We start from the raw sequence: 25988 nt of genomic DNA on the forward strand, positions 1-25988 counted from the left end.
CAAACACTGGTCCTTATTTTCGAATATGATGATTTACATACATTGACTAAAAGCTGTTACTTTATATAGAAACTAATTAAGGTACACTTTGACTGAAAATCAAGAAAATATTACACAAATTTTTTATTCTAACCTTAGTAAATACACTACGGGATACTCATATTGATATTTTTATTATGTTTTCAGCGAATTTTGGTTTTGTTTTTTCTCTGTTTAACTACAGTATTACTTAAGAATTTTTTTCTTCGGATTCAGGCGTTATCTAGTAAGCTTTTAGTCGGTTGAGGTTTTATGAGGCTTGGCCTGGCTTGATGTCATGCATGGTGTTCTTCGCTTAATTGTTACTCTAGATATATGCTTTTATGCATATAAGTTGAGACTATAAATGATTATAATTTATGAGATAACATTCTTATTTCTGATATATGATGTAAATAACAGTATAACACTAATTTCCTGCTGAAAAAAACATAAAAGTAGTTAATTATCTATTGTATAATACATCAAATGTAAGCTATCCGAGTGTAATTTTGGTTTGTTTTAAAATATAAAAATGAACATACCAACAAGAGGGTATGCTGCAAATACATCATAAGTTTGTCGTAATATATCACGGTCGTACATAAATTTCAAGAATATTAGTCAGGTGACGATACTTAAGTAAGTACTATCTTGTGACTTTTTTTTTATGTGTGTAAAGTATATATATTGTGACAATTTTGGTGATTGAATCAAGTAATAATCTCCTAGATTTTATATGGATCATTCGTACATGTATAATATATTCCAGTGATTAATAGCAGCAGTATGATGGACTGAAATTGATAGCGTATGCCGGCTGATCCTTCGTAAACACCAAACTAATGGAAACAGTTTAATTAACATGAGTACGTATTATCAACCTACTAATAAAAAGAGCAAATATTAGACCAGACGAATTGTCATAATCGTTCGTTTCATTAAGAATTTCTAATCAACTTTTACAAATTTGTGATCTACAAAATATTAAATAATATGCGATCGTAGCAAACCAACCTTGGATGGTCAGTAAATTTCCTACACTTTTTTTTTTAAACATTTTAACAGCAAATTAACAAACAAGTCAATATCCAAATCATCAGCATCATACATATAACATACGAGCTCTAGTCCAAAAGGAATAATTAAGTGGAGATGTCCGGGTTGCCAAATAAAAACAAAAATGGTTTGATGGACCAAAAAGGCACTACACAATAATTGATTTCGAAGGAAATGGAAATGCGAATGAAATTTTGATTATTCAAGATTTGTATTGTTGTTTTTTTCTTTTTGGTTTTCTTTTTTCTCCTTATCTTTCTATGGAAGAATATGGAATTGAGCGGATGAGATGTGGTCATAGGGCATGTTCGGTCCACTTTTTTCTTTCCGTTCTGGAATTTTTTGTTACTATTATCAAAACCAATGGAATCTATTAATCGTATTGTCATGATCGAAGCATGAGTCATATATGTTCTCTATCTTTCCACTATGAACCACTCTTATTCACTTCTACACTCATTTTCAACCACCAGAAACCTCCAAACTAGCTACCCTCAGGTCATAGTCATAGTCTCATAGACTCGTACGTGAGATTCTTCGGTCCAACGCAACTCCAAAAAGCCAATTCTTTTAATGTGGAAATTTGCGGATCAATAAACATAACATATGAGAAATTATTAATATGGTAAAAAAAAAATAAAGATATTGGACGGTGCCATGTTTCGGATCGGATGCATTGTGTTATTTACTAGTAAACTAGAACAATTGGTGTCACATGCATGGACAAAGTGTTGAAATAGGATCTCTCGGATGACTATCTTCCAAGACAGTACCAAGCGGGGCTGTGTCCATCTCTGGTTTGTCTGGGTGGATCTAACAATGTGGACAGTTGGAAAAGTATGAGATGTGCAATAGGGAGGTGCTCAAGCACAGGGTCCAAAAACTTCTTTTTACATGTTTAGATTTTTCTCTTTTCATGGTAACACCGGGTAACCAATGTTTGAGGGGGGCTACATTACATGTCATACACATGTCTCTACGGTGTGAACTAAAGTTGGCTTAGTTTGTGAATGGCCATGTCATGAAACTTCACCAATCCATATTAGCCACACGGATGTTCCAGTCATTCACGATATCTTTCTGCACCAAACGAATCTATTCACCGAGATAACACATTATGACACTTTCTACTTTTATCTAAAATGCAAATTCGACGGGTTGCCGCGTCATATCGACTGTGCCTTGGAAACCATATTCTTCAATACAGTTAGTGGAGTATTTGATAACTACATGTGATTGAATAGTTTATTGGATTAGATGCTATATAGTCTTAAAAACATAACATCAATAAGACAATAACACATTCGGTTGATGCGTTTAATTTTAGTCATAAAAACCGATTTCACATTATTTTATAGAGCTATAAAATATTTTATTTATCTCTGCTTTTGCGATAAAGAACTTCTTCTGTTTTTGATTTACAAATTTATCCCACCGAATCCTTTTGGCTTTTAGTAATGTTACAAAACGATTATTATAAAGTATAAACCATGTAATCATTTATTCTTCTTTATTTGTGTTAAAGTTCATTCATACGTACACAATAATTTCTACATACATGATTATTTATGTCCGGTAAAGATGATGTATAGTATCTATTCTAATAGTTTATGTGCAAATGGTTCATTATATTACTTGGTTGTTGTCTTGTTGATATCTGCCAATCAATATTCTTTTATGAATTTCCTATATAGCTTGTAAAAATCAAATAAACTATACGTACTCAATAATGTTTTTGTTTATATATAAGAGAGTTCTAACCAACCAAGATAACATACATATACTCATACGAACATTTTGTCATGGGGACTAATTTGCATATGTAAATGAATATACAATTACAACTCATGTATATAAATATATATTTGTTCTCAACGGTTGACTTAGATATTTTATTCTTGTTAGGGCGGCACCTGAAAATTTAAGTATTGCGTTTCTATAGTTCTAATCAAGAAGAAGAAAGTTTTTAGTTGATTATATATATGCCCCCGAATAATCTGAAACGTTCAGTTTATTATAGTATAATTAAATAGATATAGCCGATCGGTTAATTTTTTTCTGGTCGGCAAAGTAATAGATTTATTTATCCAAAATTCCTGACATGATTGTCACAATCCTTAATCATCTTCGATCGTAGGATGTAATATACCTTTTGTTATACTGTTAATAGTAGTTAAATAAAAAATTATAGTATTTTAGGTGACATATATATATATATGTCACGTAAGAATGCATAAAACATAGCAAAGAATGCTATGAAAAATTGCAACAAACTAATGTTTTATAACGTCAAAAGAAGAAGAAGAAGACTAAGAATTGCCATGCTAAAGATTATGATAAACTAGTTTACACGTATACAAAACCATCGTTTCACATTCATCATCGCCTTATTAGTCGTCCTTAGGGTATCGTCTCACATTCCAAAAATCTATGATAACAACAGCTTGTAAGTTGTAATGCTTGAAACGTAACCAATTAGTATCAGATTTCAGATATACATTTATATAACATATAATTATTATACTCATAAGTCATTATCCTAAAACAGTTGGTCCTACAACATCCCATGATGTTTTTTTATTTCTTGGTACTTTGGTTTTTATCAACTTGCATATATGCGTCTCAAGTTACGCTTGAGATGTCGTGATATATAGTTGAACAAATAATTAGTTGCCTTATTATTCAGTTCAATCGCGCGTGCGTATACAAATCGAAACAGAGACTATATGAGTATATATATACTGTTATGAGTATATATACTGAGTATATATAACAGTTGTTTAGAAAAAAAAATCAGTACGTCTATTACACGAAAATAGTTGACGAATAAAAAAAAAGGAACTAGTGTGCGGCTGGCCGTGAACCAACATGGAGAACCAATAGGTCGTAGCCAGCTAAGCACTATAACTAACGCGTGACGAACACGTAGTCAATGGTTAATGTACCACGGACGAACCTAGCCACATTTTTTGTCCACATTCAAGTTTCTATATTAAAAGTCAACTATAGCCCCCAAAAACATCGGTTCGTTTCTTTTGACCTTTTCGTTTTCATTGAGCCAGTGGCATTTTCGTAATAAGAAGTGATCGAACCGCTTCGGACTTCTTGTTCTTTTTTGCTTAGTTTCCATAACTTATGTCATTATCATCACCTCTCATGTATTTATCTCTTTGTAATTTTCATTTTATTTCGTTTATAATAATCAAATTTTATAAAATCGCAAATCTCCTCTCGTTTTGTGAAATACTACTTCTTTTTTCTCTTCTTTATTTCTTTGTTGTTGTTTTTTTTGCCCCTGTTTCTCAAAGTAAAATCTAATTTCTCAGGACCTTATTAGGGTTTCATATATTGATAATTATGAGAGAGTGATTCAGTGAACCTGGACATTATTCAGGTTTGTTATGGTTTTAAACATAGAAAAGAATAGTGAATCTTAAAAGAAAAAGGGGAGGTTGTAACTGTGTCTCTCTCGTGTACTTTTTCTTCAATTCTTAAATCTCTTCTTTTAGTTCTTGTTTTTCTAGTTTTCTCAAAAATCCCTTTTGGCTTTTATAAATAAATCAATCAATCAATCACGTGAAAGATCTTTGGAGCAAAAAGGGATATAAAAAAAAAACAACAAGAGAGATCGAATTCTTCTTGTGCCTTTTGATCTTTTTCCAGGTAAGTGGTGGCTTCACCTTCCAACTATTAATGGTTATGCATCTTTTATATATAGAGTTAGTTTACCCCCACTAACTATTTTTTATTTTCAATATTATTGTTTGCTCTTTTATAGAATACACGTGCATATATACCTTAGTTTTTTTTTATCACGGTTTTGAATCTTTCATTTGATGCATTTTTCAAGTGTTTTTTTTGTGTGTTAATTGTCTGGCTGTATCCTGTATACAATAATGCATAGAAGTAGGAGAAATATTGAGAAGTTATCTGGTGCAGGAGAAGTTTTTATAATTAGAATTGTGGCTTCGGACTTGAACTTGAATGATGTATTATTTAACTCACTATCAATATCATTCATACCTCTCTGCATTACAAAGTCAAGAGAGACTCATCAAAACATGTGGTGTTCACTTTGTCTCCAACTAAAACTTGTAACAAAAAGTTCTGTTTTTCCTTTAAAAGAATACAAATTAAGAATAAATAGAAAAGTTACGTTGATTTTTGTTTGTTTGTTTTTCCAGCTTTTGTGATCGAATTTGGCTTTGATAATTTATAAATTATGGTTGATATCGATAGAGTCTATTTTGTTGAAAGAATCCAGCCACTGTGCATCAACTTGCACATATTATTATAGCTTTTGCTTGGAAACTGAATGATTTTAACATTTTTGGTTTAATGCATTCTAATAACCAAGCTATCCTCCAATTTACCTAACATCAACCTATACATAGAGCATGATTGGCACAAGTTATAGTAGAACATTATTACCATTATACAACATGAACAATATATATATATATATATGCTGCTAAAGTTGTATGCAATTAGCTGTATCCCTATGCTTTCTTTAATGCTCAATTTTTAAAAACATCATTAGATGTTAAAAATACAGTATGTTCAAGTATATATATACTTTCTACAAAAAAAAAAGTATATATATACCAATCAAGCTCATATTTGAAAACCACCACCGATATAGAACTTATGAGTTAGGTCTCATATGTTGTTTCTTTGGTCTTCTATCTAAATTCTGTTCAGTTAGGTTTGTTTTTTAGGTTTTGTTTCTAAAATCTATGTTCAAGCAAAAGCGATGAAAAAATTCGGAAAATTCCAAATACTATTCTATTAAAAGTACTGAAAACTGAAAGAGAATAATTAGCGTTAAATTTTCGTCATTTATTTAGGGATAACTGTTAGCATTTACCATATTTAATATTTATAAAAGATCTCACTATCTGCCACGTGGCTGTTCTAGTCAACGATCTCTCCTAATGGCAGAAAGTAAACGAGATCATTGAATTGAGAATTAGAGATTGTTCTCAATTTTGCACACAAAACCACAAAAACCATTGACTTGGTTTGCTTTTATATTTAATGTCGATCGAGCCAAATATAAAAAAAAATTGCATCCATTTCAAGTTAGACTTTTCAATTTTAGTAATGTACTTGGTCTCTTAGTAATCCAGATTCATCACAAGTACACGATGACACTCGCTTATAATTTTAATTAAATAAAAGCTAATAATGTCTCCTATAATTTTCATTATAAATAAGGGTTCATAAATGTTGCTCTAAAACCACACTTAAAAAGTCACCTACAAACCCAAAATATCCACTTTACTCACGTTTCCAGCTATCTATCTATCTTTCCCCTGGTTCGATTCCATTACTCCATTCACACATTTTTTCATAGTCTCATAAAACATATAAAACTAACTTAACTAAGTCTATTGTTCTGTTTGCAGAGATACGTACCTAGCTATGACGTCGAGAGCTCACCCTGTGGACGGAGGAGATTTAAGTCCGGCTACGGATGGTGGTGATCTTCCGATCAAATCTTCTCCCCACCGGCATAAAGTTGGGATCCCACCGAAGCAGAACATGTTTAAGGATTTCATGTACACATTCAAAGAAACCTTCTTCCACGATGATCCTCTTAGGGATTTTAAGGATCAGCCCAAGTCTAAGCAGTTTATGCTTGGTCTCCAGTCCGTCTTCCCGGTCTTCGACTGGGGTCGTAACTACAATCTCAAGAAGTTCCGAGGCGATCTCATCTCCGGTTTAACAATCGCAAGTCTCTGCATTCCTCAGGTGAAAAAACCTAAACTCAATTACACTATTACTTGTATGACAAGTTATCTACGCTTGCTCTGTTGCTTATATTCCATGATCATTACAGGATATTGGGTACGCTAAGTTGGCTAATCTTGATCCTAAATACGGTTTATGTAAGTTTGATATTGACTTACTCTTAATTAATCACACTTGACCTCATTTGAAAAACAGGGGATAAAATCTAAAAAAAATCAAATAATATGGTTGATATTGATTTTACAGATTCTAGTTTTGTTCCTCCGTTGGTGTATGCTTGTATGGGGAGTTCAAGAGATATAGCAATCGGACCCGTTGCTGTGGTTTCTCTGTTGCTAGGCACTTTGCTTCAAGCTGAGATTGATCCAAACACAAATCCTGATGAATATCTCCGCCTTGCCTTCACTGCCACGTTTTTCGCCGGTATCACCGAAGCAGCCCTTGGATTCTTCAGGTAAAATTGATCTCTTTATCCATTAACAGTTTCTTTCTATCGAAAAGGCTCTTAAAATGTTCACCTTTCTTCTTTACTACTCTCAGATTAGGGTTCTTGATCGATTTCCTGTCCCACGCTGCTGTGGTGGGCTTCATGGGTGGCGCGGCCATCACTATCGCTCTCCAGCAGCTTAAAGGCTTCCTCGGGATCAAGAAATTCACCAAGAAAACCGATATGGTTGCTGTTCTTGACTCCGTTTTCAGTTCCGCTCATCACGGCGTACGAATCCTTCTTTTGCTTTATCTAATCTAAACACTCTGTTCTTTATTTTGTGCATCATTTTAATCCTTTCACTAATACTTATCATTTTTGGCTCTGCAGTGGAATTGGCAAACTATACTCATTGGTGCATCATTCCTGACCTTCCTTCTCACCTCTAAGTTCATTGTAAGACATATATCTCTTAACACAACATCAAATATATAGTTTCTTCATTTATGTTATGAGCTGATCGATGTTAATCTCTCTTGGTTTGATGCTGAAACAGGGGAAGAAGAGTAAGAAACTTTTCTGGGTACCAGCGATTGCGCCATTGATATCAGTTATCATTTCTACCTTCTTCGTCTACATAACCCGGGCAGACAAACAAGGAGTCCAAATCGTAAGATATATCAACCTACTCTAAGTAGTTACTTGCACCTCAAACAATTAGTTAATACCTAATACAATGTCTCCTGTTTTGATAAATGAAGGTGAAACACCTTGACCAAGGCATAAACCCTTCCTCTTTCCACCAAATATACTTTTCCGGTGATAACCTTGCTAAGGGAATCCGCATCGGTGTAGTCGCAGGCATGGTCGCTTTAACAGTAAGTGACTCCAAGTCAACGACTCAGACTTCAATCTCTCAAGACTAATAGTCCTAAAGAAACTTTTCCTCATCGAAAACCCGAATATTTCAATATGTTTTGACAGGAAGCTGTGGCGATTGGAAGAACCTTTGCAGCGATGAAAGACTACCAAATCGACGGTAATAAAGAGATGGTAGCATTAGGCATGATGAACGTAGTTGGATCGATGTCTTCGTGCTACGTTGCTACTGGATCGTTCTCAAGATCAGCTGTCAATTTCATGGCTGGATGTCATACAGCGGTTTCTAACATCATAATGTCAATCGTCGTTCTCTTGACATTGCTCTTCCTCACACCTCTCTTTAAGTACACTCCAAACGCCATCCTCGCCGCTATCATCATCAACGCCGTGATTCCTTTGATCGATATCCAAGCTGCTATATTGATCTTCAAGGTCGATAAGCTCGATTTCATCGCTTGTATGGGAGCTTTCTTTGGCGTCATCTTTGTTTCCGTTGAGATTGGACTTCTCATTGCGGTACATCTTAAGAAAATTAAACCCTATATGTATAATGATGAATCTAATTCCCTTTAGTCTTAATTTGCTCATGTTTGTTTATGGACAGGTCTCTATCTCGTTTGCTAAGATCCTCTTGCAAGTAACAAGACCTAGAACTGCAGTTCTCGGAAATATTCCAAGAACTTCGGTTTACAGGAATATTCAACAGTATCCTGAAGCCACTATGGTTCCAGGGGTTCTTACTATTCGTGTTGACTCAGCGATCTACTTCTCCAACTCAAACTACGTCAGAGAAAGGTAAAAACCTTAAACAAAAGTTTAATCTAAACCAAGACTTGTTACTTGGTTCACAAGAATGTTAAATCGGAAACCCTTGTAATTTATAGGATCCTGAGATGGCTACATGAGGAAGAAGAAAAAGTCAAAGCAGCAAGCCTACCCAGGATTCAGTTTCTCATCATCGAAATGTCACGTAAGTTAAACTTTAATCTTATTTAATTAATCCCTTCTTAGTTATCACAATTTTTATTTTTGTTTTGCTTAGAAACAAAGATTAACACGGACACCATTATTTTTTTTCAGCTGTTACGGACATCGATACAAGTGGTATCCATGCCTTAGAAGACTTGTACAAGTCTCTCCAAAAAAGAGACATTCAGGTACATATACACAGAGACTTGAATTTAAAGATTATATCATCTAAGCAATAGTCAAAATAAAATAAATTCAGTAGAAGAAGATTTACCTGATTCTGAGTGTTTGTGATAATAAACAGTTGATTCTGGCGAATCCTGGACCGTTGGTGATAGGCAAGCTACACTTGTCGCACTTTGCCGACATGTTAGGACAAGACCATATATATCTGACGGTGGCTGACGCCGTCGAAGCTTGCTGTCCAAAACTGTCCGAAGAGGTCTGAAATTTACAAGAAAGAAGAAGAAGAAGAAGGAGATGCTCTCCCCAAGTGCTGTACAGTAGAGTTAAGAAAGTGACCTTAGCCTTCAATTGTATTTTTGGTCTTTGGACCCTCTTGGTATATGATTCTTCTATCAAATATAAGAGGTCAAGTGTAAAGTTGACCTCTGTGTCCCCATCTTAGCGTCTTGTTGTTGTTCTATACTACTACTTTTTTTTTTTTAGCTTTAATAAAGTTTTGTAAATTGAAAAATTTCGATCATAATCAGTTTAAAATCCCAAATTGTATTATAACAACTATGATCAGGATGTCCAACTCCAACGTAGGAGATCTATTTTATCAGGAATAATTTGGTTAAATCAAATGGGAACTCAATAATCCAGTTGGAATTTTAAAACCGTATTGTTTATAATAAAAAAGATTATCGTATTCATAATGTTGACAAAAAGAAAAATAAAAAGATGACCTTATCCTTAGCAAGTTAGCAGCACAAAGGAATCATATTTAAGTCAAGTGGATAGGTTGGGGAATAAATTTAGTTTGAATCTGGATCAGAAACATAGCCACATTCATTTACGAGTGGAGTGGTTTACAGTCTTTGTCTCTTTGATAACCTAAACGCTGCGCTGCGTTTTAATAACTCCTTTTCTATTGGGCAGTATCCCATAAAAATAATAATAATACGTAAACTATGTTAATGATACTTTTTTTTTTTTTTGGACAAACTATGTTAATGATACTATGTGTTATTTATTCATTGATTTCTAAACACTGTACTAGTTGAAATTATATTTTTTATATGGCAATTTAATGTTGGATTTCAAAATTAATATTAAAAATTAAACGGATTTAAAAAGTGATATATATATATATATATATGTTGATTTTCAAAATTTTCTAGATAAATTAACTTATTTCAAAGTATTTATAATTAATCAAATATCATCTATGTCCCTGTTCTATTAAATTATAGTGTGTTTATTGCTGAAAAATTAAACAATAAAGTTTGGAATCTAAAAGGGAGATACAAATTAACACAATTTGGTGGTAATCTTTTTTTGCAAGTTTGTGTTGCTAAACAATTGTATTTTCTTGTCTGTCCAAAAATTTGATCATATACTAATCCTACTCGTGAGTGAGAGATCCAAAGAGTCCTCTCCATTCTTTTTAATTTTTCTATTATTTCTTTTCTTTTTCGATTATTTCTACTATTTGTAACGCAAACGAAAACTGCGTTCTTAATTCTTACAAGTCATAGTTATTGGGCTTTATTCGATAAAAGCGTATACCCATGTTGGTTCACTAAAGCCCATTTATTTGTAGAAAAAGAAAAGATAAACGCAGCGTTTTAGTTTTCTCTCTCTTTTGTATCCGTTGCCGCCGTCGGCGTTATCCGTGCGCTTAGGTTGCAGTGTCAATGTCGATTCTCCTCTCCTTCCGTTCAGTCGGCGTTCACCTTCTCCGACAAGCTACGCCGATCATAACTCGAGGCCGAAGAATCTCAAGACCCGTCCCCAAAAATCTCTGCTTTCTCTTATTTTCTTCGTCTCCTAAAACCCCTCTTTTTAAACCTCTCGCTGCGTCATCAGGTAAAGGGCCATTGAAACGAATCCTTAGGCTACTAATTTGATCTCAACCCTATTCCTAATGTGTTTTTCTTTCTTTTCATTCTAATTGTTGCAGATGACAATTCTATTGTGTTCAAAGGCGATGAGCGTGTGGTGGGTCTTCTGGGCAAAGTCGACGATACAGTCAATAACGTTGATCGGTTTCAGAGCGCAAGTACAATTGTGGCAATCGTAACTCCGATCGGTGGGCCACCTGGTGCGGTGGGAATCGTTCGGTTGTCAGGTCCTAATGCTGTGGAAGTTGCAAGAAGGGTCTTTCGTTCTGCTAAGAAAAGCAGGAAGAAGGACTCGGTTTCGGATTCATGGCGGCCCACGAGTCATTTCGTGGAATATGGAGTTGTTGTCGATTCAAATGGCAATGTTGTTGACGAGGTACAATTGGAAACTTGTCAAATTTAGCTAATCCACACTTTTCTGTTTTCGATTTCTTCGCAATCAAATTACATTAGATTGGTTATATATTTTCAAGTGTTCTGATCATTGAAGTGTAACTGCTTGTTAGGTTTTAGCTGTGCCTATGTTGGCTCCTCGGTCATACACTCGAGAAGATGTAGTTGAACTCCAATGTCATGGGAGCGAAGTTTGTCTGCGGCGTGTTCTGAGGACATGTGTTGAAGCTGGAGCACGATTAGCAGAACCAGGTTAGAGACTCTAATTCTATCCGTAGATTTGGTCGTTGAGTTTCTTCAGTTATGTCTAACTTAATTTGTGGGCTTTAGTTGTAAGATTTAGTAGAATCAGGTTCTTTAATCGATGTTTGACTCATCTGTGAGTTTTACTTATTCAGGAGAGTTTACACTTCGTGCCTTTCTAAATGGGCGGTTAGACCTATCGCAAGCTGAAAATGTTGAGAAACTGATTTCGGCCAAGTCTTCTGCTGCTGCAGATGCTGCTTTGGAAGGGATTCAGGCATGCCTTTTGTGATTCTTTATGATAATTCAATAACTTAGCGGGACATTTCCTAAGATCATTTGTTATTAACTTCCAAGTTCTTCTCTACTCTTTGTCTTTAGGGAGGGTTTTCATCTTTGGTGAAATCATTAAGAGATCGGTGCATTGAACTCCTCACTGAAATTGAAGCTCGTTTAGACTTTGAGGACGAAATGCCGCCGTTGGATATGGACTTAGTAATTAACAAAATAAACAGCATGTCTGAAGACGTAGAAGGTGCGTTAGATACAGCAAACTATGACAAGATTCTTCAAAGCGGGTTGCAGGTAATTTTTAAGAACAATATGCGTTTTGGACATGTTTGAAGCTTTTTAAGTGTATGGTATTTCATTTTTTGTTTGTCTTTCTTACTGAAACTTTGCAGATAGCTATTGTTGGGCGTCCGAATGTGGGGAAATCAAGTCTTCTAAATGCCTGGAGCAAAGTATGAAACAGAATGATCTTTTCTGTCATTTATTGTAAAAACTGAAAGTTGCAACGTGTTTATTCAAATGGAGTCACATTTCCACTGGTGCTTTAATTTTAGCGTGCAGAGTGAGAGAGCAATTGTTACAGAAGTTGCGGGAACTACTCGAGACGTTGTGGAAGCTAATATTACAGTCCGTGGTGTGCCTATCACACTTCTTGACACTGCTGGTATCAGAGAAACCAATGACATTGTCGAAAAAATAGGTCGGTATTAAGACCTGGAGGGGATCTTTGCCAAAGCTCATTTCTTGATAGATAATTATTGAAATTCTTTGTGCAGGTGTTGAAAGATCAGAGACAGCTGCAAAGGTTGCTGATGTAATAATCATGGCGGTGAGTGCTGTAGAAGGCTGGACTGAAGAAGACACTGAGCTGCTACATAAGATTCAATCTGATAAGGTAAATTCCATGTTCACGTTTTCTTTGATTATATTCCCCACACTACTAGTCTCATTTTATGACCTTTTCTTGAAACAGCCAATGATACTGGTGATGAACAAAATAGATTGTGCTCCAGCTGATTGTAGTGATAAACTAGTAGAAGAAGAAGAGAGAAAAAAGGAAAAAGTATTCCATAAGTCTGTGTTCACATCTGCAGTAACTGGTCAAGGGATTGAAGAGGTAGAAGATGCAATATTGGAGATTCTTGGCCTTGATCGTGTCCCCACAGGAGGACACCAATGGACCGTGAATCAGGTCAGTCTACCTGATTGATTATGTTTCTGTCCATTAACTTGTGAATGTTGCATTTATATCCCCTTTTTAAAATTTTATTATCAGAGACAATGCGAGCAACTGGTGAGGACGAAAGAAGCGCTAGTGAGGCTGAGAGAAGCGATAGAGGAGGATGAGCATCTTCCGATAGATTTCTGGACGATAGAGCTGAGAGAAGCTGCTATGGCTCTTGCTCAGATCAGTGGAGAAGATGTATCTGAAGAGGTCTTATCCTCCATTTTTGCTAAATTTTGTATCGGTAAATAATTTATTTAAATCGTTTCTAACTTATAAACAAATCAAAAGTTATGCTTATAGTTTAGATTTAAAATTACTATTACCGGATTTGTCAAATTTTACATGCAAACATTTTACTAACAACAAGAAGCAAACAATTGTCAAAAGAAAATAATAATAATGGAAAAGAACATGACAGACCCCCAAAATAATAATAATAATAATAATAATAATAATGAAGAAAGTGGACCAGAGATGTTGAAGCCCACTAGTGAAAGAGAAAAGGGCCCACTATCAATTGATATTTGGAAAATTGGGACCAAATATGTTTTTTCTTTATATTATTGGTTACTGTAGAAGAAAATAATACAATAAATACAATAAAAACCCTTTTTGTTATTGTGTCCAAAAACAAGAACGAATCAGAGAGAGATGTCAAGAAAATTAAATTAAAAAAATTATTAATGTCTCTTCACTTTTTTGACTCAGCTATGTCCACTTGTCTTCTCAATCATACCAAACCAAATCATCTAATATTACCACCAAAACTCCACATCAGTTTCAGTTTTCAATAAAAATTCAGTTTTTTCAATAAAAACCTTTTATTGTCATTTCTCATTTAAATACAAATCTAAAAAGAAGAAAAAAAGAGACACAAATGCATATAAATATTGGTCGTACATGGTTAGTTAAAGAGTAAATTGTATATATCACATGTACAAACATTACATAATCGTGAGATATCTATGTTGTATTACAGATTTACATCATGTATTATCATATGTTTGTGATATTATTTATATATATATATATATATATATATATATATATATTATACCCAACATAGATATATATATATATATAGAGAGAGATTAGAGATAGAGAGAATTAATATATATATATATATATAGAGATATATATAGATATATATATATATAGAGATATATATCAGTTCACAAAAACTAGAGGATTGACATTGAACTTGTAATCAACGTCTATGGTAGCTCTTTTCTTCACATACCATCTTGAAACATGTAGCTCCATCTTGAAACACTGATTCATGACATTGTGTTGGTGCTAATGTCTAATGTGTATGTAACCCATTCAATGAGATTGCCAACGTATTCTGCCAATTTTTATCTCTCACTACATATACTACTTTCTATCACCAATTCAATTCATCTTTGTACAACCAATTATTTTGTACCTTCCTTTATATATATATTTTTTTTCATCATTACAAATTATACGTCTCTTTTTGAAAGGGATCGGACTTGAACCCGGATCTGGTGAGAAGGCAACAGAAATGAGAACCACTAACCCACTTGTGTTTCTCTTATACCTTCCTTTATATTGTCCTCATATTTTTATTGCTATCATTTACCACTGCCATTTTCATATTACACTGTATAGCTACTTAAACTTTTAGGTTTCAAATTGTTTTTACCTTGTAAAATTATACTATTTTTATTTATTAATTTATTAAAATAACAATTTAGAGTTAGAGAGATCTCTCTTCAAGACCTACGATGTTGAGACTTGAGACCCGACCCATTTTGGTACATTATGCCAAGTCTGTTTTTTATTTTTATTTTATATCTCTAATTTTCTATGTGAAGGAGGTCACAATGCACCAATCAGCATAATGCTTTTGTTGTGGTTTTCGATCACATATTATTATTGTATTCTTTAAGGAACCAGGCAAGAGTAGCTTTTGATATGAGTATATATCATCTCCCCCATGATATATTCATTTTATTTTTGGCATTAAAATCGTCATACATTAAAATGAAGGTAAAAAGAAAAATAAATGTTGAAATTTGGTGAGAGATGTGAAGTGGAGAAACGAGAGAAAGGCTCTATAAAACTGCAAAGGCCAAATTGAAATTTTATATAGTGAGAAAATATAAATAAAACATTGTTGTCACAAGAAGAAGAAGAAGAAGGTGGTCCTTTTTTCTTCTTTTTTTTGGTAGCCCAGACGTTAGGAACCAAAAATAACAACATTTCCTTTTCAAATTTTTCTTTCATGTCAAATTTTTTATTTTATAAATTGCAAAATATATAGAGTATTTATTTGTATTGTTATATATTTTTGGATTTTAGTTTCTTGGAAGAAAATGACTGGGTTTGAAATCGACAATTAATTCTTGGGGGCTACTATCGTATGATGTGGAAAGTTAATTATTGTTAGCTTAGTGGGTCCTTTTTGGGCCCAAACGGGCCCTTCTGCGAAATGATTTGCTGAACATTTTTTTTTCTTTATTTTTTTTTGTTTCTGTAAGATGATGCATTGAAAGAAACTGTAACTTTGAGGTATAGTAAATACGATGATTTTAATTTCACTCACTATCTAGCTAGATTTTCTAGTTTTGTTTTATTCTGGTTAACATTTACCAATATTATATAAGATCAATAGAAAAATAAGGTTCCTCAAACAAAAAACCAGTTGCTTATGTAAACATTAGCTTTAGATTTTGTCTACCAAACAAATTACATAAACACAAATATCATTACACTATTAGATCTGGACTTAAATTGATAAATATATCTTACGTAAGACACATATAAAATGATAAGAAACACATTTTGAAAATCATCTACACCATGCAAATGTCTTTTTTTTTTTAACCAAGTTCGACCAACTAACATTATTACATTATTAGAAAGTACAAACAGAATTAATGCCAATAAAATGTTCTTTTTGAAAAATAAATGTTCAGAATCATGACGTGGCAGTATCGTGACGAGAACATAACTAAGATGAGATAAATCAACGGTGTAGATTGAGTCCTCAGTTTATGGTTCTTCTTTATCTTCCCTGTCTCTTCTCCTTCCTCACTCCCTCCTCTTCCCTCTTCCCTCTCTCTTTTTCTCTCAAGATTTGCTCTGTTCAGAGCTTCATATCGCAAAGAAACAGAGCACACTCACACACACACAAAAAGTTATACGATGTTGCTCGGAAAGAGACAGCGTCCACCGATTAACAGAACCACAAGTCTATCAGAGATAAAGTTCGATCTGAACCTTCCCAGCGAATCAGAGCCATCAGATCAACAGAATCCAACTGCCGTAGGACCGTACGTTTCCAACGGTCAACTAGTAACACCAGCCGCTGATCAAAACCGTGGGTTCTTAGATCAACGGCTCTTGTCTATGGTCTCACCTAGAGGTAACCCGAGGAGACACTCTGGCGATTTCTCCGACGCTGGACATTTCTTGAGATCTTGCTCGCTTTGCGAACGTCTTCTTGTTCCTGGCCGTGACATCTACATGTATAGGTATACTATACTCAAATCTTGATTGTAGTAAAATTTCATAACATATACTTTTTATTGCTGGTAAATTTTGCATACGTGACGTAATACTTACATTGATATATATATATATGTGCCTTCAAATAACATCAGATTTAGCTTATTTGAATGAATTATGATATTTACTTAATATGATGGAGTGTTGGATTACTAATTAATGATAAATTGTGTGTGATTAAAATGGCAGGGGAGATAAGGCCTTTTGTAGCTCAGAGTGTAGACAAGAGCAAATGGCACAAGATGAGAGGAAAGAGAAGGGTAAATCAGCGCCGGTGAAAGAAACAGCGGCCGTGGCAGCCCCGGCGAGAGCGAAGCCCGGCAAAGGAAGAGCCGCAGCCGCAGTGTAATCCCCCCCACCCCACCCCATTTTCACATATATATATATAGCTCTATATAATATATGTGTTGGTTTGCTATGTGTTTGTATATGATTATGATGGGTGATACATATATAAAGCATTATGCGATTAATTAACTGTGATTGATTAACCGTGTTAATCACCCTCGTGTGTTGTTGTGGTTGAAATTAGATGATTTTCCCGAGGGTTCAAGTGTTACAAGTTTTGATCTATATGAAATAAGAAAAATCAAATGTATGTGAGACTTGTCTCTTTATCAACTACTTAATGAGAAACAATTTAAGATTACGTATTTTTTGCAATGAATTTATGTGGGTGAGGTTTCATTTTAGGAGATTGGAGCAAGTCAGCAAGATTTTCTTTAGAATCAACGATAAAAACAAATTGAAATTGAAGAAACTAGCTGTAATAATTTATGTATCATAGGTTCTATAACATCATCGGAGATTACGAAGAAATATTTCTTCTTCTTTGTTTTTTTTTTTTGTTTCCTGAAAACACAAACATTAAACCTGTGATGAATAATGTTTATTATAGTGGAGAATTAGTTCCAAAAAATTTCAAACTAGGTCAACTTAAAGTTGATGTATAAGTTTGTACTGGCTGTTGCCTTTATGTACTTTTTATACACAAATGTATACATATATATAAGTTGTTTGATCGTATATGAATTATATATATAACTTATAAATCATATTGTAAAATTAAAATAGAACAAATGTTTAACTAAAAAATACGATGCTGATCGAGTCAGGAATCTCATGCTTAATCAGCATGGTCCCAGTTTCCCACCAATAGAAAATTTTAATAGATTCTCTCTTTTTTCTTTCTTTCTTTTCTTTCTTTGTTGTCTTTAAAGTTCGTTACAGTTTTTGACAGATTCCTAATGACATTTTTTCCTTGTGTGTTCAGTGTTCCCCACCCCATTTGTTTTAAAACTTTTGGTAAACACTTAGAAAAATACAAACTTTTGGAAAGTAACTTATTTTTAAACGAGATGATGACTAACGCAACCATTTTTCCACTTTGTTGTATGCATACTCTATTTAAAACATTATACAAATATCTAAGCATATAAAGTCTTAATTAGCAGCAAAAGAAAACAATCTTTGTTGTAGCAAAACGTATTAACGATCATCTATATGTATATAAGAAATTTTACATCACAACGTATTGTAAGATTGCTTTGTGAATAAACTTTGTCATAGCAAGTTGATAATAAACATTTTTAAGGTATTTAAGTGAGAGTAAATAGAATATATAATACACCCACTTGGCCAAATTGGCATGTGTCAGCATCAAATTTGGCCAACTATCTGAATTCCAACGTCCCTTTTGACCTCTCCAACCTAGCATTCACGCTCCTTAATCATTGTTTTACGAAACAAAAGCTGTCTAATTATGTTTTTTTAAAAACTAAATTAAAAATGTCTATTTAAAGAACTCTGAATATCTATATTTTGGAAGATTGTTTGGCATCTTTCTCGACCAAAGCAGATGGTTCGAAACTGAGAATAATAGCCTCCAGAAATGATTCGTTATTATATATTGCATGTATCCATTGTGATGAAAGTTCTAACTTCTAGGAATTGTATATTTCTAATCTGAGCTTTCCAAAAGGGACAGAGTTAACACAAGGATGCATACATACTTTCACAAAATGACCATTTGGTTATAAAGAGAAGTATGAGCTAACACAAGGATGCATATTTTGACAAAATGATCGTATGGCTAAACAGAAGTATGAGATAACAACTCAGAACAAAGCGTTGGCTAACCAAATAAAATAGAGTTTGTGCTATATATTTCTTGGTGTTAATGTATGTGGTTTTTGTTTTTTAGGAGGGGACAAGAAATAAGAACTTGTCTCGTTACTCTATGGCTCTACTGCTAATTTTCTTTAGAAAGAAATTCGCAAGTATGGGGATAAGAATATCAGGATTACACGTGCGAATATACCAATCCATTATTTAAATTTTGTTAATCCAGTTGTACAATACACAATAAATGGCATTGATCCTTTTTACTTCGAGTCTAATATAGGGTACTTAATGATATAATACAAGGTTAAGTACACTTGAGAAAGGCTAAAGTTGTATTTTATTTAATGGCATTAGTGGCTTAGGAGTTTCATTACAGTCGTCGAGCTTTGATATTAATTAAACTTAATCACATCTAAAGCACTGCCGTATGTTTCTTTCCGTTTGAATTACGACAACACACTAAAATAACACTCACGCATGTTAGTTATTACGCCTTTATGTCAAACTTTGATTTTAATTTTTCATCTTTCATTATTTTTATTTAGATCTATCTATCCATCAGTAGTGTCGGCCCGTTTTATAAATTGCGGATCGAATTGTTCCATCCAAATTAAGCAAAGACAAGTGGGAAGAACAGCTCATGGGAGGGTCCGAATCACATATGTTTATAGCTTTTCTAAACAGTTCATTTATTTCTTAAATTGGACTTTAACAATAATCTCACGTATGTATATATTTATTAAGAGTGATACATAAAACAAAAAAACATACTCAATTGGTATCTCTCAGTTACATTCTTGATCTGATTTTAGATATTATACTTTCATGCCCCACTTGCTTATAGGTCGTATAAAAAGTCCCCTCACATATTTTTCTGTATAATAATTAAAACATGAGCTCTATTTAATTTCACAACCACACAAAGCACTAGAATGGTTTTTAAAAATACGTAATTACGTATAGGATAGGATATGTAGTATAAGTCTTATGGCGTTTGTCTTTAGACGACCTGCGATTAGATAGGAGTGTGATGATTCCAAAACATGCTTTCACTATTGGAAGATACTACGTAAAAACGTATTTGGACATTGTAGTTTGTATCCCATATCGATGACACCTATCAATCTTTATATTTTCCTCAAATCATATAGGTAAACCACACAATTAGGGTATTATGTCACACACTCGTTATATACTATGATTCGCTTAAGTCTGGTTTTGCAACTTATAGATCTTAGCTCACTTGAAAACATATAAAACATATATGTGTGGTAAGAACTTCGAAATTAATAAGCTCCCAAATAAAAGGCATGTGTGATATCTTATCACAAACTTGCAAAATGCAACTGTGTTGATAACCAACAAAAGTTTCTCATTTCAAAGCCCAAGAGTTTTAGGAGAATGAATAAATTAGTGATCCAACACATAAAGGCTAAAGTGCCATAATGGGCCAAAACTTATAAATGGGCCAATGAGAGGTCCAAAGGATTTAACTCTTTTTTTTTTTTTGTTGGTAATCTCAAATAATTATCATTTGTTTTGGCCTTTTCTTAATTTTGTTCTGCATTATAAAAAAGGTAGTGAACATTTAATTTTTGGTTTGATGCTTTTCTTTGACATGTGAGCACCGACAGATACGAGTATTACTACGATCCAGCTGCAATCACGCTAACGCACCGCCTTTTTTCTTTTCTTTTGCCAAACTCTTTATCTATCCAATCAGAAAACGCCACGTAACCATATTCATATACTAACCTGACGAAAAAGCCCCTCTTCTCATACTAAAATTGCGATCATACTAATAAAACACCCCCCCAGATTAATACAATAGTAGTTTATTTTTCTAGTTAACGGTGGGTGTGTGGGGTTTAAATCTCACGCGCTTTTCATCTTCTTGGCTCTTTTTTGCCTAGATTCGCTCCACTCTTAAATTTCTCTCACTATCTTCTTCATTTGCTTCCTTCCTTCTCTCACCCCAACAAATCCATTGCTCTCTCTCTCTCTCTCTCTCTCTCTCTCTCACGAAAATGGCGAAACTGGTGATGTTGTTGGTTCTTTGTATTTTGCCGGCGATTGCCATGGCGGCAAGGAGGGGAAGAATTGGTAAGAATACAATGGTGGTTCAAGGTCGCACTTACTGTGACACTTGCAAGTTCGGCTTCGAGACTCCTGAATCCTCCTACTTCATCCCCGGTACGTCAATCTCTCTTTAAATCCTTAGTTCTTGCTTCGAGATCTGAACAATTTCAAAAGTTAACACTGTCTTTAAGTATTTTGATTCTAGTGGATTAGTTTTTAGATCTAAGTTCTGAATCTTGGATTTGTTGGATCTTAGTGGTTTACTTATAGTTTTGATCCTCTACGCTCTTAGTTTTAACTGCTTTTGCTCTAGATCTGGCCTTTTTCATTGATTTGTTCAAGAAATTTCATTATCAAGTTCACAGATCTTGATTGGGGTGGTGGTGGTAATGGTTGTTTTTGCTAAATATACATATAACAGGTGCGACTGTGAAGCTTGTGTGCAAACACAGACAGACAATGGAGGAGACTTACTCAGACGAAGCTGTATCAGACAAACAAGGATACTACAAGTTCATTGTCCACGAAGATCACAAAGACGAGATGTGCGACGTTATGCTTGTCAAAAGCTCTGACAAAACCTGCGGCAAAATCTCCGTCGGACGCGAGCAGTCCCGCGTGATCTTGAACCATTACAGTGGCATCGCCTCGCAGATCAGGCATGCTAACAACATGGGATTCGAGAAAGAAGTCAGTGATGTCTTCTGCTCTGCACTCTTCCAGAAGTACATGGTTGATGAAGACGAGGATGATATTAAAAGCCATCTCTGAATAATAACTCTCTCTCTATAATTTAATCTTTTATGATTTGCTGTTTTCATCATTTAATGAGTTGAGAGTTTCGGGTAACGAAGGAGAGATATATTTGTATTTGTTTGATTTTACTTATTTGGTCTTAGAAGAAGATGATGATGACTCTGGTGATCGGAGACACTCTGTTTGTGTAAGCGTCTTCTTATATGTTGATGTGTCATTTCCTTGCTCTGGAAATGTCTTTTATTATTAAAAATACTCTTCATTCTTCGTCCGATCCTGGCTTGGTATAGTGATTAGTGAGGTTCCATTGATCCTAGCTTGGTATATATTATGCAGGCGTAACTGGTACTAATTATACAAGTAATTAAGGTGCTCTTCTTAGTTTTCTCATTGAAAGAAGGAACAGAACAAAGAAAATAAAACGAAGCATCAAAAGAAGAGAACTAACAACTCCCAGACCAAGCCCAAAAAAAAAAATGATGAGTAGAAATCGACCTCAGTTTCTTCATGGGCTTTGTGACTATTTAAAAGGTTGAAAATCTTTTACTGTTTGCTGGGCTGAATAAGATGAGATGTTTCTGACGTCTCCAAACGTGACTGATGTGAGAAAGCTGCTGTTCATATCTTCTTGATCCAGCTCCTCACATCTTCCCTCTTCGTAGTGTCGGATCCATTCACGCTTTTCAACCATCACCATTCCTTGATTCTAAAACAAAGGAATAAGAGCAGTCATCATCTTCCAATTCACGCCTCTCTGCCTCTTCTATGGTCTGTGCTTTGGTGAAGATTTCGAAAAGAGGATAGGAACAAATCTAACAATGAATACTCTAAGAAATGAAAGACGAAATAGAAGCAAACCAACAAGAGAATCGTTATAAACAAAAAATTCAAGAGCAGAGCCATGTAACTGCATCTTTCTCTCCCTCTATATATAAGTTGACTGACAAGAGTGTTTAGGTTCGGTGATAATCTAGCCGTTATTTAGGTTTGGGTAAAAAACTTTCTATTTTGTTCTAGTTGCATATTTCTTTCTAGTTTAGTTACTGACTTACTGTTTCCTTTTTTTTTTTTAAAACCCTTTGCCTAGAATCTTCTTTAGTAATGGCAATTTACTAAAAACCATTACTAGTTCTGATGTTAATAAACTAAAAAGTAAAAAACGTCCATGACAAAAATAAACTCAATTCAGTCTTTCCATATAGTTAGGCTACAACAAAGTATACACCCTCTTATCCATCTAAAACAAAGATATTGATGGACTTTGATGGGCCTCTATAAGAATTGAGCAAAAAAAAAAAACACCTACATTATACGCAAATTATGCCATCATCATTCATCACAAAATGGTTGTTGGGGTAAAAAACTCAAAAGCAAACTTTATTTCACATTGACCAACCCCTCTGCATCACCAAACTCAAAATATACCCATATAACAGTATTAAACTTAAGAAGAAAAAAGAGAGCTTATGTAGGTCTTTATATCATCAGCACACCAAGTAATTAGATTAGAGAGATCAAAGATTCACCTTTCTTCTGTAAAATAATAATATGTTCACAATAATTTTCTATATTTTGTTTGTGCCATAAATCTATTAAAAAAGGAAAAAAATTCATGCCTTCTTGTGACAATTACAACTAAACCATATGTTCGTAATAATCAATCTCTGAAGACTTTGTATGACTTACTATTAATTCAAAATTGTATATAACATTAGAATGTCAGCAATTGCAGACAAAAACTAACAGGCATATAATCAAACTATAATTGTAGTTATTTGTGCATAATTGTTGTAAAAGATAGAAAAAAAAAACTCGAAAAATATAAATAATAAAATAAATGAAATAACCAAAAACAAACAAGAATCACGAGATTTGCAGAAAGGGCCAACCAAGTAAGGCAGAAACCTGAAAGGCTGAAACATATAACTGGAAATTGCCAAATGTCAAACCCAGTTCGTCGCCGTCAAGAAAGCTACACAACAAGCAAATAATAAACCCTAAACAATTAAATACGAAACCAAATCGACCCAAAAAAATAAAAAACGTCAAAACGCCTCCTTCAACAACAACAACAACAACCCTCTCGTCGTGTTCCCATTTCAACTTGTCTCTTTCCTACACGTAAAAGCCATAAAGGAGAGATTTTTTCATTCTCGCCACAACTCCCACTATATAAAAAGCTTCGATCTTTTGAATCAAACATTTAGTTAGGTAGGATTTACTGTAATCATCGACGTGTACTCTCAATCAATTCTCATTTGTCCCTTTTCTTCTCCATCTTTGGTTTCGTCGCCATTTAGAACAGGTTTGTATGTTTCAGCATTCGATTTTTCAATTTCCCCTCTTCATCCAATTTGTTAATGCCAAAGTATAGAATGTGATTTTGGGTATCGAATTTGAGATCTTTAGCCACTTTGCTTTTAAGATTCTTGTTTGTTGCTATGTTTGTAGAATTAAAAACCCTTATGATTTTTAGGGAATATCTGGCAAAATGGCTTCTACGACTATGTCTCACCAAGCGATCGGGTCTACCGTCTCTCATAGACCTTTCAGAGCTTCTCAGTTTCTTAAGGAGCCTTTGAATGTACCAATGAATTTTATACCAAAAAGATTCAAGATTGAAGCAACTGCATCATCTCAGGTTTCTGTCATTGGCAATACTGTCCTGTCTCCTTCCAAGAACAAACCTTTTGAATCCAAGAAGAAATCCAGTATGCTGCTTTGTCTCATTATATATTAAGAGAAAGAAAAAAAGAGTGATGGAGAAGAAAAACGTTGAATTAAGTGTACTTGTTTTCCTATGTGTTTAGATGAAGCTGCCTTAATATTGATTAGGCATGGAGAATCGTTATGGAATGAGAAGAATCTGTTCACGGGTTGTGTTGATGTGCCATTGACTCAGAAAGGTGTGGGAGAAGCTATTGAAGCTGGCAAGAAGATTAGCAACATTCCTGTAGATTTGATCTTCACTTCATCTTTGATCCGTGCTCAGATGACCGCAATGCTTGCTATGACTCAGCATCGCCGCAAGAAGGTTACAAATAGATCTTAAGGTTTCATCTTTGGTTTTTTCTGGAAATTTCTTTATTTGACTTGTGTTGGTTTCTCTCTAGGTTCCGATCATCTTGCACAATGAGAGTGTAAAGGCGAAAACTTGGAGTCATGTGTTCAGCGAAGAAACTAGAAAACAATCTATCCCCGTCATAGCGGCTTGGCAGCTGAATGAGAGAATGTAAACCAAATGCCACTTCTCTTGTGTTTGTTATGTGTACACTAGACAAATTTGAATTATAGGAAAGTTCCAACTCTTTTTTTTCTTGAGTTAGGTATGGAGAATTGCAGGGTTTGAACAAGAAAGAAACAGCGGAAAGATACGGGACACAACAAGTTCACGAATGGCGTAGGAGTTACGAAATTCCTCCTCCTAAAGGCGAGAGTTTGGAGATGTGCGCTGAGAGAGCAGTTGCTTATTTCGAAGACAACGTATGAATGAGAGATTCTTCTATTTTTCCCTTAACTTAATCCTTTTGCTGATGTCTAATCCTTATGCAGATCAAACCAGAGCTTGCATCTGGAAATAACGTAATGATTGCTGCTCATGGGAACTCATTGCGATCTATCATTATGTATCTAGACGATTTAACTTCTCAAGAGGTAGTAACCAAACAATCTGGTTCTAGTTCAGAATTGAGTCATTTTGATCAATGTGTTTGCGGATCTGCTGAAACCTATTCTTTCTGTTTCTCAGGTTACAACTCTAGACCTATCAACGGGTATACCATTGCTCTATATCTTCAAAGAAGGAAAGTTCATGAAACGAGGAAGCCCGGTTGGTCCTACTGAAGCTGGTGTCTATGCTTATACGAAGGTAAACCGAACCAAGCTAAACTAAACCAACTGATTCGATCTTCTTTATCTCCATTAGTATGAGTTTGCTGATATAATGCTTCTTGGTTCCAGAGATTGGCACAATACAGAGAGAAGCTTGATGAGGCGTCCCTTAAATAATGTCTTCCAGAAATAAACCGAAAATCAGTTCTTTTTGTGTTTTACTTGCTTAGCTATGTAGTGACAAAACAATCAGGAACAGTTTAAATATGTATTAGATTCATTGCATGTTATTTCAAATATTAAAAAAAAAAAAGCCAATTCAACTTGACTT

The 25988-nt window shown here is 34.4% G+C and overlaps 5 protein-coding genes across 6 annotated transcripts; all 5 read left to right on the forward strand.

Annotated features, from left to right (window-relative positions):
• The first annotated feature begins 6274 nt into the window (after window positions 1-6274).
• LOC17894658 (sulfate transporter 1.2) lies at window positions 6275-9850 on the forward strand. The gene is made up of 13 exons (XM_006300956.2): window positions 6275-6395; window positions 6486-6831; window positions 6920-6968; window positions 7078-7285; window positions 7372-7546; window positions 7649-7714; window positions 7815-7928; window positions 8020-8136; window positions 8243-8656; window positions 8745-8935; window positions 9025-9110; window positions 9221-9297; window positions 9414-9850. The coding sequence occupies exons 2-13, from the start codon at window positions 6502-6504 to the stop codon at window positions 9555-9557; spliced, it is 1971 nt and encodes a 656-aa protein (XP_006301018.1). The 5' UTR covers window positions 6275-6395; window positions 6486-6501; the 3' UTR covers window positions 9558-9850.
• A 1092-nt stretch (window positions 9851-10942) lies between these two features.
• Window positions 10943-13651, forward strand: LOC17895500 (tRNA modification GTPase MnmE). Its single transcript, XM_006302023.2, has 10 exons — window positions 10943-11143; window positions 11238-11554; window positions 11685-11823; window positions 11970-12091; window positions 12196-12399; window positions 12498-12557; window positions 12667-12805; window positions 12882-13000; window positions 13079-13297; window positions 13382-13651. The coding sequence occupies exons 1-10, from the start codon at window positions 10972-10974 to the stop codon at window positions 13580-13582; spliced, it is 1692 nt and encodes a 563-aa protein (XP_006302085.1). The 5' UTR covers window positions 10943-10971; the 3' UTR covers window positions 13583-13651.
• A 2734-nt stretch (window positions 13652-16385) lies between these two features.
• Window positions 16386-17522, forward strand: LOC17895670. Its single transcript, XM_006302869.2, has 2 exons — window positions 16386-16833; window positions 17057-17522. Exons 1-2 carry the CDS (start codon window positions 16505-16507, stop codon window positions 17214-17216), a joined length of 489 nt encoding a protein of 162 aa, XP_006302931.1. The 5' UTR covers window positions 16386-16504; the 3' UTR covers window positions 17217-17522.
• A 3349-nt stretch (window positions 17523-20871) lies between these two features.
• On the forward strand, window positions 20872-22098 carry LOC17896570 (major pollen allergen Lol p 11). Its single transcript, XM_006302847.2, has 2 exons — window positions 20872-21184; window positions 21492-22098. Exons 1-2 carry the CDS (start codon window positions 21019-21021, stop codon window positions 21839-21841), a joined length of 516 nt encoding a protein of 171 aa, XP_006302909.1. The 5' UTR covers window positions 20872-21018; the 3' UTR covers window positions 21842-22098.
• A 1808-nt stretch (window positions 22099-23906) lies between these two features.
• On the forward strand, window positions 23907-25985 carry LOC17896406 (2,3-bisphosphoglycerate-dependent phosphoglycerate mutase). 2 transcript variants are annotated; one of them, XM_006301116.2, is made up of 8 exons: window positions 23907-24131; window positions 24303-24537; window positions 24637-24860; window positions 24940-25058; window positions 25153-25309; window positions 25379-25480; window positions 25575-25694; window positions 25787-25985. In XM_006301116.2, the coding sequence occupies exons 2-8, from the start codon at window positions 24318-24320 to the stop codon at window positions 25832-25834; spliced, it is 990 nt and encodes a 329-aa protein (XP_006301178.1). In that variant the 5' UTR covers window positions 23907-24131; window positions 24303-24317; the 3' UTR covers window positions 25835-25985. The 2 variants fall into 2 exon arrangements, with proteins under 2 accessions (XP_006301178.1, XP_023643388.1); XM_023787620.1 differs by lacking the exon at window positions 23907-24131 and adding an exon at window positions 24153-24213.
• Window positions 25986-25988: the final 3 nt, after the last annotated feature.

The sequence above is a fragment of the Capsella rubella genome, unplaced genomic scaffold (assembly GCF_000375325.1).
Source record: "Capsella rubella cultivar Monte Gargano unplaced genomic scaffold, Caprub1_0 scaffold_2, whole genome shotgun sequence".
Taxonomy (NCBI): domain Eukaryota; kingdom Viridiplantae; phylum Streptophyta; class Magnoliopsida; order Brassicales; family Brassicaceae; genus Capsella; species Capsella rubella.

Bases quoted from the DNA above. Each gene is read 5' to 3' on its own strand.
- LOC17894658 (XM_006300956.2), top strand. From the start codon at position 6,502: ATGACGTCGAGAGCTCACCCTGTGGACGGAGGAGATTTAAGTCCGGCT. The intron at 7,929-8,019 runs GTAAGATATATC...TGATAAATGAAG, and splicing joins ACAAACAAGGAGTCCAAATC to GTGAAACACCTTGACCAAGG. The intron at 8,137-8,242 runs GTAAGTGACTCC...ATGTTTTGACAG, and splicing joins CAGGCATGGTCGCTTTAACA to GAAGCTGTGGCGATTGGAAG.
- LOC17895500 (XM_006302023.2), top strand. From the start codon at position 10,972: ATGTCGATTCTCCTCTCCTTCCGTTCAGTCGGCGTTCACCTTCTCCGA. The intron at 11,555-11,684 runs GTACAATTGGAA...ACTGCTTGTTAG, and splicing joins ATGGCAATGTTGTTGACGAG to GTTTTAGCTGTGCCTATGTT. The intron at 11,824-11,969 runs GTTAGAGACTCT...TTACTTATTCAG, and splicing joins AGCACGATTAGCAGAACCAG to GAGAGTTTACACTTCGTGCC.
- LOC17895670 (XM_006302869.2), top strand. From the start codon at position 16,505: ATGTTGCTCGGAAAGAGACAGCGTCCACCGATTAACAGAACCACAAGT. The intron at 16,834-17,056 runs GTATACTATACT...TTAAAATGGCAG, and splicing joins CGTGACATCTACATGTATAG to GGGAGATAAGGCCTTTTGTA.
- LOC17896570 (XM_006302847.2), top strand. From the start codon at position 21,019: ATGGCGAAACTGGTGATGTTGTTGGTTCTTTGTATTTTGCCGGCGATT. The intron at 21,185-21,491 runs GTACGTCAATCT...TACATATAACAG, and splicing joins ATCCTCCTACTTCATCCCCG to GTGCGACTGTGAAGCTTGTG.
- LOC17896406 (XM_006301116.2), top strand. From the start codon at position 24,318: ATGGCTTCTACGACTATGTCTCACCAAGCGATCGGGTCTACCGTCTCT. The intron at 25,059-25,152 runs GTAAACCAAATG...TTCTTGAGTTAG, and splicing joins TGGCAGCTGAATGAGAGAAT to GTATGGAGAATTGCAGGGTT. The intron at 25,695-25,786 runs GTAAACCGAACC...TCTTGGTTCCAG, and splicing joins GTGTCTATGCTTATACGAAG to AGATTGGCACAATACAGAGA.